This window comes from Callorhinchus milii, unplaced genomic scaffold (genome assembly GCF_018977255.1).
Source record: "Callorhinchus milii isolate IMCB2004 unplaced genomic scaffold, IMCB_Cmil_1.0 Scaffold17, whole genome shotgun sequence".
Lineage (NCBI taxonomy): Eukaryota > Metazoa > Chordata > Chondrichthyes > Chimaeriformes > Callorhinchidae > Callorhinchus > Callorhinchus milii.
The window spans coordinates 1,754,721-1,766,749 of NW_024704758.1; the positions used below are offsets into that span (position 1 = coordinate 1,754,721).

General features: G+C 46.8%; 1 protein-coding gene across 1 annotated transcript in view; it reads left to right on the forward strand.

Annotated features, from left to right (window-relative positions):
- Positions 1–314: 314 nt before the first annotated feature.
- The window catches only part of LOC103186017 (N-acetyl-beta-glucosaminyl-glycoprotein 4-beta-N-acetylgalactosaminyltransferase 1), a 68,082-nt gene continuing 56,367 nt past the window's right edge, over positions 315–12,029 (forward strand). Inside the window, 1 exon segment of the mRNA XM_007904810.2 lies at positions 315–546. Within this exon segment, the coding sequence (XP_007903001.2) occupies positions 396–546 (151 nt within the window). The 5' untranslated portion in view covers positions 315–395.

A 12,029-nucleotide genomic window follows, 5' to 3' on the forward strand; every position in this document is an offset into this window, starting at 1 on the left:
TCTCTTTTCCACTGTATTCTCTCTCCCCTCCACCACCCCCCATATCTCTCCCTCTGTCTCCCCGTCTCTCTCTCTCTCTCTCTCTCCCCCTCTGTATCTTTCTCTCTCCCCGTCTTCATCTCTCTCTCTCTTCCCCCACCCACCCCGGAGCTCTCTCTGTTCCCCTCCCCCACATCTCTCTCTCTCTCTCTCTCTCTTTCCCATCTCTTCCTCCTCCGTATCTTCCTCTCCCTCCCTCTCCCCCCCCCCCCATTATCTCTATCTCTCCCCCGTGTGTGTCTCTCTCTCCTCCTGTATCTTCCTCGCCCTCCCTCCATATCTCTATCTCCCCACCGCCCCCCACCACCTCCCCCGCTGTGCCGGGAAGATGGCCCGGGGGGCCGTACGCTGACAGGATGTGGCGTTTCCCCCTGAAGAAGATCCGCAAACAGCTGAAGCTGCTGCTGCTCCTGGTGCTGCTCACCTTTGGCATCTGGTTCACGTACCTGCACATGGCGGTGCTGAAGGGCGGGCGGGCCCTCCGTCTGCACTTCCCCCACACTCGCGGTGAGCTGCCTCTTACTGCTCTTAATCACCACAAACAATAACCCTCGGCAGAATAACCCTCGCATTTGATACAGAGCCTCATCACGTCATGGTCGAGACGTCTCAGGGTGCTTCACAGGACATTGCTGTAAAGTGTAGTGACTGTGCAGGTTCTCCATGCCCCCCCCCCACCCCTCGATCCCCTTCCCGCAACCCCCCCCCCCCACCCCCTCCCTCCCTGTCCCCCTCTATCTCCCCGCAACCCCACTCCCCCTCCTCTCCGTCACTAACGGTGGCAGTGAGCAAACTTGAAATGAGATGAAACCAGTTCTTGTTGTCGAGTGAAGAGAGTCGGACGAGCCATCTACAAGTTGTAAAAACTGATTGCTGCTTATTTTACAGCAATAACAGTGTGTAGTTTGGAAGATGATGACATACGTGGTGGTTGTGGTGGTTGTGGTTGTGGAAGGTAACCTGGATGGACCTCGGTCTGCTTTTGTTTAGCGATTCCTATGTTCTAAGTCCCGACACATAATGCAATATGTTTGCTTTCTCTCTCTCTTTCTTTAAAAGCTCCACTGATATTTAATATATATATATTTATGGAGCTACCGAAGATCATCGGATTCTTAAACATTCGTTGGGTGTTGGTAAAGGCTGCTTCTATTTGGTTTGGGGGGGGTCTTAAGAAGAAACTTTGGAGTTAAGAGAAACTGCTTCGGAGTTATCCAATAACTAAGTGTTCCTGTTGGTTGAGAGATTCTCTTCCCTCATCTCCCTCTACTCTCCCCCACTCCCTCTCTCAGGCGAGACGAGGAGGCATTTTTTTTCACAAGCTGCAATGCACTGCCTGAAAGGGTGGTGGAAACCGATTCAGCAGTAGCTTTCAAAAGGGAATTGGATAAGTAGTTAAACAGGAAAAATGTGCAGGGCTATGGGGTAAGAGTGGGAGAATGGGACTAGTTGGTAACTCTTCCAAACAGCACAAGCACGATGTGCTGAATGGCCTCCTTCTGTGCTGTAAGATACTATGATCTCTTTGTATTTGCAAGATTCTGTAACTTGGCTGAAGTTTTGGACTATTGACTGTGTATATTTGTGGGCGAAACACGGCAGCCAATTGCACACAGCAGTGTCCCACAAACAGTCGTGGATTGAGTGATCGTTTTTGGGGAGGGGTGGAGGGGCGGGTGGGATTATTACCCCCCGGAAAGCGATCCACCAATTGACTAACAACCGGGTTCCTACTTACTGCTTGGTAACCGGAAGTGTGTGGTGCAAGGAAACTTGTCGAGGGTTTTGTCCTGCCCGGGAATCGAAACTAGGTCCTGTCGCTTGTGAGGCGAAAGTACTAACCACTATGTTACAGGACACCGATATTTCTTGTGCGCGAACACTAGCTCCACTTTCTCTCAGGCTCCCTTTTTTTTTTACTCCTCCACCTCTCCCTGCTGCAAACGCTCACGTACAAGTCTCCGTACTTGACAGCAATTTCACTGATGGGCTTTTTGAGACACTATAAACGCTGTATCAAATGTTATTGGAATCCGATTCCGTTTATTCGATACTTGTCCCCCGCAGAGCATGCGATGATCACTGTTTGTCTGTGTTGCATTTTAGTTTGCATAATAATTAAAAAATTATACTTATTAATCGATCCTTGCATTTGATACAGCGCCTTTCTCATCTGGAAGATGCCTCAAAGCACGTTACGGGATGGTAATGTAAAGTGTAGTGACTGTGTGTGTTTTGTAGACAATCACGGCTGCCAATTTGTACACAGTGACGTCCTGCAAACTGCCGTGAAGCGTGCGGCTGGAAGTTAATGAAGTAATTAGCAACTTTGTCTGTGTCCTCTGACCCCCTCCCTCACCGCTCTCCCTATTGTCGATTCAAACTCCACGTCAGAACTTGGAATCACAGTCTAAGGTGACGTTCCATTGCTAAACTGGGGTTGTGTTGCATTGTCGGAGGTGCCGTCCTTCAGTTGAGACATTAAACTGATCCCATGGTACTGTTCGCAAAGAGAAGGGAGTTTCTCTCTCCTGGTGTCCTGGCCAACTGTCCCCCAGATAAAACTGGTCACTCACTACATGGCTCTTTGTGGGACATTGTTGAATGCACTGGCTACCGTGTTTCACCTAAAAAAATACAGTAAATCTACTTTACGATGTATCCGTGAAGCGCTTTGAGACATCTCAACGACTTTATCAGGCGCTATATCAAATGCAAGGATTATTATTATTAAGGTAACCTTTCTCGCCTTCATCTCCCGCCCAAGGCGACACTCTCTGCCCCCCATACCCCCGCCCTCCCCCACCAGACAGTTCATTGCTCACAATTGCTTTCTGATTCACATTTCTGAGCCAGCTTTTATCCGATTCCATATTCTATCTTGGCTTTCTGCGGCTTTTCGTTTTAATTAAAAATCTTTCATGTGGAACATTTGCCAAAAAGCTTTTTAGTGGTGATGGGGGTAGTGGGGGTGGGGGAGGGGGGGGGGGGGAGGAGTTGGAAAGTAAAATGTGTGAAGATGAGCGGTACTCTCTCTCTCTTGTAAAGCCCTTTGAGATGTTGAACTCCCTGTATAAAGCTTTCCTGGCTAATCTGTGCCAAGGTTACTAGTGTGTGGACACTCCCTCATTGCGTCCTTTGCAATGGATGTCACCATTGAGCCTATTTATCGGACTAGTGCTGATGGGGCCAAAGCCTCAGCTCTGATTAATTTGCTCTAACTCAAATGACGACTCTAACCCTGTTGACGAGGTTGGTTGAGATGAAGAAGGTTCTTCGGCCCATTCCCTTGTCACTTGGTAATCTGGGTCCAATCTCCCAGGCCCTGCGTTATAACGATACATATTAAAACCTCTTCCTCTCATGGGTAGATTTAGGGAAGATGTGTGTGCTGCATTGAGTCTGTCTTTTTGTGCCCAGCCAGGTGTCTGACATATGCGGACACCCATCACCATTGCTTAAGAGTATCCAAACCAGATTTCCTTGCATTCCCACCTACATGTGGGAATCCCAGAGATAGATTGTTGAAATGGACTGCGAGCGCTCTTCTCTCTCTCTCTCTCTCTCTCTCTCTCCCTGGAGGGATGCATTCTGCTTACTTAATTCCGGAGAGTATTAGGCACAGGTTGGCAAGAGCCAAGGCTTGGGGATCCCAAAATGTGCATTGGGGGCAACTGCTGGAGTCTAACCATAGCTTGTTCCTGTCAGTGTTGATGTTAGTAACACTGCTTAAAAGGGCCTTTTGTGGTTGCCTACAACATGCACAGTCTTTACATAATTACATAATTGCTGTGAAGCGCTTTGAGGCACTTTATATCACATCTGCAGACCGTGCCTACGGTCACTGCTCCTCTCTCTCCCCCAGCTCAGTGTCGGGCTCCGCCACTGTTTAAACGTTCTGAGATTTTACCTGCCTGAAGGATGCTGCATAAATGCGAGTAGTTATTGTTACGAGTTATAGATGTTGTGAAAACAAATGCAAAGTTCTTTCATTATTAAGTGACATTCTATCTGAACTCTAAATGAAACTCGTCTCTTCTCCCATTACGCTATTCAAGTGGGGCAAGGGGTAGAGAAAGTGTCATGCTCCGTGTGAGCTTATCTTCCCCTTATCTTCTTTTTCTCTCTCCGTTATGCCCCTTTGTTCTGAAATAATTTAATCCATATCGAAAGAAAGTGAATTCTCTTTGTTCCCCCCACCCACCGCCCTGGAGAGAATTGCTTTTACTTCGAAGATAAAGCTTCCCTCTCTCCAGCGATCTTCCACATCCAGTTGACCTGGCAACCACTGAAGATATCATCAGAGGATTCGGGCGGGGGTGGGGGCCCTGGGCTGGGGGAAGGGTCTAGGCTGTCAACATTGAGGACCATAAACTTGCGAATGGACCTTCACTCTGATCAGAGCGTCCTTGGATTCCCACAATCTGATTTCAGTACCAGTTGTTGGTCAACGGAAGGTATAACAATAATAATAATAATCCTTGCATTTTGATATAGCCCCTTATCACATCTTCGAGACGTCTCAAAGCGCTTCACAGGATATACTGTAAAATGAACTGACTGTACATTTTGTGGGTGAAACGCAGCAGCCAATTGCACGCAGCAGCGTCCCACAGACAGTTATGGATTGAGTAACCAAATTATTATTTATTTATTTTTGAAGGAATTATTACAACCGGAAAAGCGATCCGCTAATCAACTAACAACTAGGTTCCTACTTACTGCTAGGTAAGCAGAGACGTGTCGAGTAAGGAAACTTGCCCGGGAATCGAACCCAGGTCCTTTCGCTTGTAGGGCGGAGTGCTTTAACCACTCAGATACAGGACTTCCAAGTTGGCTTCTAACTCCGGAATTCTGACGAGATTCCTTGTTAAGCACGTGAGGCAACTCCATCTTGCACCTCCCGCAACCACCAAACACACCCACAACCCACCCCCAATCTAGAGTAACCTCAGATCTTAACTTGGCAAATAATATAGAGGAATGTGAGCCACTCGGATGGTTTTATCCAGTGAGCGACGTGGTCTGTGGCTGTAGTTCAAACATATGGTTGGGGCCGTGTGGTTACGTGATATGTACACAGCAACAGGATGGAGGTTTAGGAGTATTTGAAGTGGATTGGGTCAGAGTCTAGTTGTGTATCTGAGTAACACTATGCTGTCAGCCAGGTCACTCTGTTAAGACTTTTCCTTTGAAGGTTGAGAATGTCTCGACACGTCCGAGTCTGCCTTGGATTACCGCAGAGCTTCCTGGCGTTAAAAGATCCCGTAGGAAGATTGGAAAGGAGAAGGGAGTTTCTCCTGTGTCCTAGCCGACAATCTCCCCAGATAAATGGGCGTTTGTGAGACCTTGGCTGCAGGATTTATCTACAAGCTCCACAGTCGCTGCATTAGATAGCAGTTACCTGGAAAGCATTGTGAGAAATGACATTATAGGCGCAATATCAAGTGTGAGGATTATAATTAGCAATAATAGCAATAATAAATAATAAGTACCTGATGGGTACCAGTGCAGTACTGCAGCTCAGTGGTTAGAGCACTCGCCTCGCAAGCGAAAGCACCCGGGTTCGATTACCGAGCAGGGCTAAATATTGAGCAAGTTTCCTTATTCCGCACGCCTCTTTTTACCCAGCAGTGAGTAGGAAACCAATTGTTAGTCAATTGGTGGATTGTTTTTCTGGGGATAATAATCCCTTAAAAACAAATTTGGTCACTCAATCCACTCAATGTGGGACGCTGCTGTGCGCAATTGGCTGCCGTGTTCTGCCCACAAAATATACAGCCAATTCACTTTACAGTCTATTCTGTGAAGCGCTTTGGGACGTCTCGAAGAAATGATAAGGCACTGTATCATATGCAAGGATTCTCAGTGTTTATCAGGCGGTAGGTAGATCATACAGGATTGGGGACACCAGCAATGAGGTTCTGTTGGGTGAGGGACAATGACTACTTTTTATCCCTCGTTCTGGGAACTTCACACAGTCACGGAGGCACCTCAGCGCAAGCCAGTCACAGGGGTCTACTCGGAGCTCTCAGAATTGACGAAGTGACCTGTCTTGTCTGGTGGCAGCGAACAGCGCTTTATTTAGTCGGATGTATTTGAAATCGATGCGATCGAGCTTTGTGTGTCTTTTGGCCGTTTTACAAGCAGCGCCTTGGTCTCGGGAACTTCATTACTCTGATGAGAAATGCAAATGACATGGAAGAGAAGGTGAACTCGGCCAAATTGGGTTGACAGCGTGGCGTTATTTATTATTGATCACGATGGATTGCTTGTCGAACAGCCTCTTCACAGTCGCCTGTTGGAAAGGTGGCTTTGAGCCAAGTGCAGTGCTGAGCTGTGTTAGAGCCAATGCGATGCTGGAAATCTGAAATAAAAGTCGCTGGGAACACTCAGCAGCTCAGGCAGCGTCTATGGAGAGAGAGGAAATGTCATCGACCTAAAAGGTTAACTCACTTTCCTCTATCCATAGAGGCTGACTGAGTGTTCCCAGCGACGTCTGTTTTCATTCATTCCGTTCGATTTATCTGTGCCTTTCCCCACCACCCACTCCTGCAAATGACATCTTTTTAGACCCTTATCATGTCGTTGAGACGTGTCGAAGCATTCCTAGAATACATTGTAAAGTGGATTGACTGTGTATGTTTGTAGACGAAATGCAGCAGCCAATTGCGCACAGCAGTGTCCCGCAGACAGTCGCAGAACTAGATAATATGAATGCTTCCCTGACCACCACATCCGTTGAGGCTTTCCATATCCTAAAAGCTCACTGTGCGTTTAAAAAAAAATCCTTCTAATCTTCCCCTTTTGTTCCCTTGCTAATTATCGTTAGATGATGCCGTCTAGCCATTAACCCACCGGCCAGTGGTAATAATTTCTCCCTATCGACTCTGTCATAACTCCTCCTAATTTGAAAGACCTCCCTATCAGGTCTCTCCATCAACCTTCTCTGTTCCAATAAAGATTTGCTCCAGTCCCTTCTCATACGTCAAACTGCTTATCCCTGCTATCATCCTTATAATCTCCTCTGTCCTTCTCTGTGTCCCTGACATCCCATTATTCTATTCCTCTAGTTAGGTTAACCTTTCTCCTGCAATCGAGTCTGAATTTGGACGATGCTTTAAACCGAGGCCCTTTAAAACGTCTGTCCATTCAAGGTGGACAGGTCAAAGGTCCCAGGGAACTAGTGGACAAGACTACGCTATCAGCCTGGCTCCTAACTTGTTTTCAAGCCAAGTAGCTGACGAAAAAAATAAACATAATCAGGCGGGAGCCCTTTCCTAAGATCTCTTTGCCAGTAATAGCTGCCTGCTTCAGTACTCTGTTTATTTTGCCTCCGTTTACCTAGCAGTAAGTAGGAGCCCGGTTGTTAGTCGACTGGCGGATCACTATCTTACTATTATTAAAAAAAAATTTGGTCACTCAATCCAAGACTGCTGTGCGAAACTGGCTGCAGTGTTTCAGTCAATACAGTCATATATACAGTCAATCCACTTTACAATATATTCTGAGTTGCTTTGAGACATCTCAATGACTTGATCAGGTACTATAGCAAATGCAAGGATTATTATTATTACCGTGTTGCATTTGCATTCGTCTGAATTCTGTATTTTTATCTGGCTCGTGTTTAATTTGAATTCCAGCAGTGCGGGACGACGTGTTATAGTCACTCTGGGTTTGGGGGTTTGATCAGAAAGCGGAATAGATTTTTCTTCCTCTCTCTCATTCATTACTTATTCATCGTGCCAATCGCCTTGGTTTCCATGACGTCCCCAGTGACTGTAGCTTGTATTGAGATTTCGATGAGATTCCTATTAACACCAACCTGTCCGCTCCCTCCGCTCGGTGGGCACTGGCTTGCTTCATGTTCCCCCGCCTTGCCTGGCCCACCATTGGCTTTTCTGCACCCATCCTCTGGAACTCTATCCCCAAATCCATCCACCTTGCCTCCTCCAAGGCCCATCTCAAGGCTTTTCTCTTTGACCTTGGCTTCAGTCGCCCTCCCACCTCCCCTTACCCTCCACCCGTCTTGATTCCAATCCCCAGCTCAGATGCAAACTGTCCAGCGCCTTGGGTCGTCCTTCCAACATGAAAGGTGCTGTGTAAATGTCATTTTGTTGTTCTTGTAGGATTGGGGGGGGGGGGATGAGTACACTAGAGGCACTGTATGTCGTTTGAAGAATGGATGGCATTCATGCGCATTAAATCCAGAGTCATTTAGGCTCTGAGACATTACCCGTGTGAAGGACACTATATAAATGCAAGTTGTTGTGGTGATGATGTGGCCTAGCGCACTGCCCCCCAGTGGTCAGCAACGAACCTGTGAGTCTCCGTGTTGCATTCCAACACCCTTGCCGGGAATGTGACCTTTCCTTTGGAAAATGGATCCTTTCTCCCCGCGCTCCCACCCCATCTTTAAAAGAAAATACTTGGGGCAAACCAGCCTCCAGTTCAGGGGTAAGAATTCCGTTCAGTGTCTTTTGTTTGACTCGGCCTTCCAGTCGAAACATGGCGCATGGCTGTGACCAAACTTTTATGCAACTACATTTACTAAAAGGTTTCAAGCTGGAAACGTTATTCCAGCGAGAGAGATCTATTCTCAGTAACAGTGAAGCTAACGTCAGCCTCAGCCAGAAACCCATCGTAATTCTCTCCCCTGATTACGTCCCTTTGCTAGTTGAGTTAATTTTTGGCGAATGAATCACGATCAGCACTCTGTCCACAAAGCCAATTTGTTTGATTTGAGCTGCTGGGAGGTTTCTTTCAGTTGTTATCGACTGGAATGAAGGGTGACTGTTCTCTGGGAAAGGAAAAATCATTTACACCAACAATGGCCTAAATTGGTACCTAAATTACTGCCATCATCTACTTGCTGTGTGTATACTCATCTGAGTATTTCCTCTCCCCCCCCAACTCTCGGGGAAGGATTTACGCCCAGCGCTTGGTGGAAACTGGACACTCGGTCACAAGAGGTTATAATAATAATAATAATCCTTGCATTTGATATAGCGCTTTTCACGTCGGGAGGACGTCCCAAAGCGCTTCACAGAGTGAGTTGACTGTATATTTGTGGGTGAACGCGGCAGCCAATTGCACACAGCAATGTGCCACAAACAGTCATAGATTGAAAATGACCAATTTATTATTGTTTTTGGTTTTGGAGGGATTATTATTAGGCTCTGTGTGGAGTAAGGAAACTTGCCCAAGGTTTCGCCCTATACCTGGAATTGGACTCAGGTCTCTCGCTTGCAAAGCGAGTCCTCTAACCACTGAGCTACAGGACTCCAACCCTGGCCAACTCCCCCTCTCCAACCCCCCCACACCCCCCCCCCCCCGCGCCTCAGTGCTGGAACAAGTGCTAGATGGCCAGGAGCACAAGATCGGGTTGGTTGAAATTAGCCCTTCATCCCATCTGATCTGAACACACCAGTGCATCACTCTACCATCCATCCGCCACTCCACCATCCCTGCCCCCACCCAAACACAGCACTGAGCTGTTTTTTTTGATGAAGCCGTAGTGTCCTGGTCTCAGCTGGCCTCTGCTACTCCAGTTGTTAATTACTCTCTGGGCAAAGGGAAACTTCCTGGTCTCTGTCGTGAAATCACCCCCTGCAACTCTTAAACCCATGTCCTCTTATCGTATTCAATGGTGCCATCTTTGGATGAGACATTAAATTGAGGTCCCATCTGCCCGTCTATTCCTCTCCCCCGTCCCTCCCCAGATGATACTCAAGACCCGCATGATGCCGGCCAACAATCCGCCAGATTAATAGGTCATTTGTCTCATTGCGCTTGACGGGACCTTGCGATGCGCAGATGACTGCTGTGTTTCCCTGCAAGAGTATTTGTTAGGTCAGGGTATTAAGGGATCCGGAGCAAAGGACTTAAGGTACAGATCAGCCTTGATCTTATAGAATGGTGGAATAGGCTTGAGGGTCTGAATGGCCTACACCAATCTCTATGTTTCTATCAAAATCACCGTCACCGTCATTCGGTAGCAATTACCTGTGAATTGCATCGAGACGTTTCAAAATGATGCATTGAAAATAATGGAAAAAATAATAATCCTTACATTTGATACAGCGCTTCATGAAGTCGTCGAGACGTCTCAAAGAGCTTCACAGGCTGCACTGTAAAGTAGAGTGACTGTGTATTTTGTGGGCGATGCAGATTCCTTCATCCCACGCAAATAATAATAATAATAATAATAATCCTTTGTAAGAGACATTATCATTGGATTTTGCTGAGGTTCGATTTAATTTGAGATGCATTTGATAGATTTCAGGGAGATTTCATTGCACAAGTTAGAGTCAGTGCCTCAGACGACTGTGACAGTAAGCCAGAACATAAACAAGACTGGTGCGTGCAGCACAGTTATTTTTGAGGTGCAAACTAGTGTGACCATTACTACAATAATAATTGTGATCCTTGTATCCGTCCTTCGGATGAGATGTTAAACGGTGGACATTAAAGATATCACGGCTGATTTCTCCAGTGTCCTGGCCAACAATCCCCCAGATAAAATCGGCTGTTTGTGGGACCTTGCTGTGGGCAAATTGACTCCTGATTTTTACTCTCGAGCGGGACGAGCGTGTTATTTCTAAGACAGTTTTGCCCCCGCAAAACGACCAATTGATCTGGAGGATTGTCGGCTATCCACACACCCGGGGGAAACCCCAACATCTCTCGATAATAACACAGCGATCTCCGACTTATTTGCTGAAAACACAGTGATCTTTGCTGTGTCGTTCGGAGAGAAACCCATCACAATCCTGTGTAGCGCTTTGAGACGTTTCAACTGCGTGATAAGTTGGCACATCAAATACATCATGTTGGTGGGGGCGGGGGGTGGGGTCAATGACTGTGTATTTTGTGGACGAGCACAGGAGCCAATTTGCCCACAGCAAGATCACATTCAACGACAAATCTGCCTCTTTACACATCGCGTTCAACAGCAACCCACATGAAGCATTCCAATTTCCACCACAACTGTGGGTCAAGAGTTACACGATGGGCTTTACAATCCCCTCAATTTACTTCTTAATAAACATCGCCGACTGAAAGGCATCCCAGGGGTTCAATCCACGGGGAGTGTTGCTGCTTATAGCTGCCCAATTAAAGCCATTAATCTTAATAAGGGCTCTCTATTTCTAATTTTCTCGTTGATTCACAAAACCAATTTACAATTTAATCTGGGATTCCCACAAGGTCTCGCTTTAGGCACAGCGAGATACGTAGCCCAGCGCACGTTTCCTAAAGTCACGTTACGGACACCGGCACAAGCGAGCTGTGCATGGCAAGCGGTGCTGAGCACTGAGCGGAAGAATTCCTTTACAGCGGTGTGTTTGGGCTTCATGATTCACATCTCATTTACGCTTCGTCTACAATCCGAGTCCTGCGGAGTCCTGTATCATAGCGGTTAGCGATCTCATCTCACCAGCGAGAGGACTCTGGTTCCATTCCCAGGCAGGGCTAAACCTTAGGCTAAACCTTTGTTACTCCACACGCCTCTGTTTACCCAGCAGTAAGTAGAATCGCTTTCCGGGAGTCATAATCCCTTAAAAAAAACGACTGTCTGTGGGACGCTGCTGTGTGCAATTGGCTGCCGCGTTTCTCCCACGAAATACACACTCAATCCACTTCGCCACACATTCTGTGAAGCACTTTGAGACGTCTGAACGACATGATAAGACACTACAACAAATGCAATGATTATTATTATTATTCTGTAATTGTGACTTGTGTTTTCATCCTTTCCCTTGATTCCTCCGCTGCTCACGCCTACTGTTCTTTTATAATAATAATAATTCGGAATAATAATTCCTCCTTTTACTTTTGTCGGGAGGACACCTCAAAACTCTCTTACTCTGAAGTCTGTTTTTCTTAGTTTAAACTTGCGGGGGCGGGGTGGGGGAAACTGGTATAGTCCAAATTCAAACTCTCTGAAACTCTGTCTGTCTGAGTAAATAGTCGATCTAAGACCTGAGTGC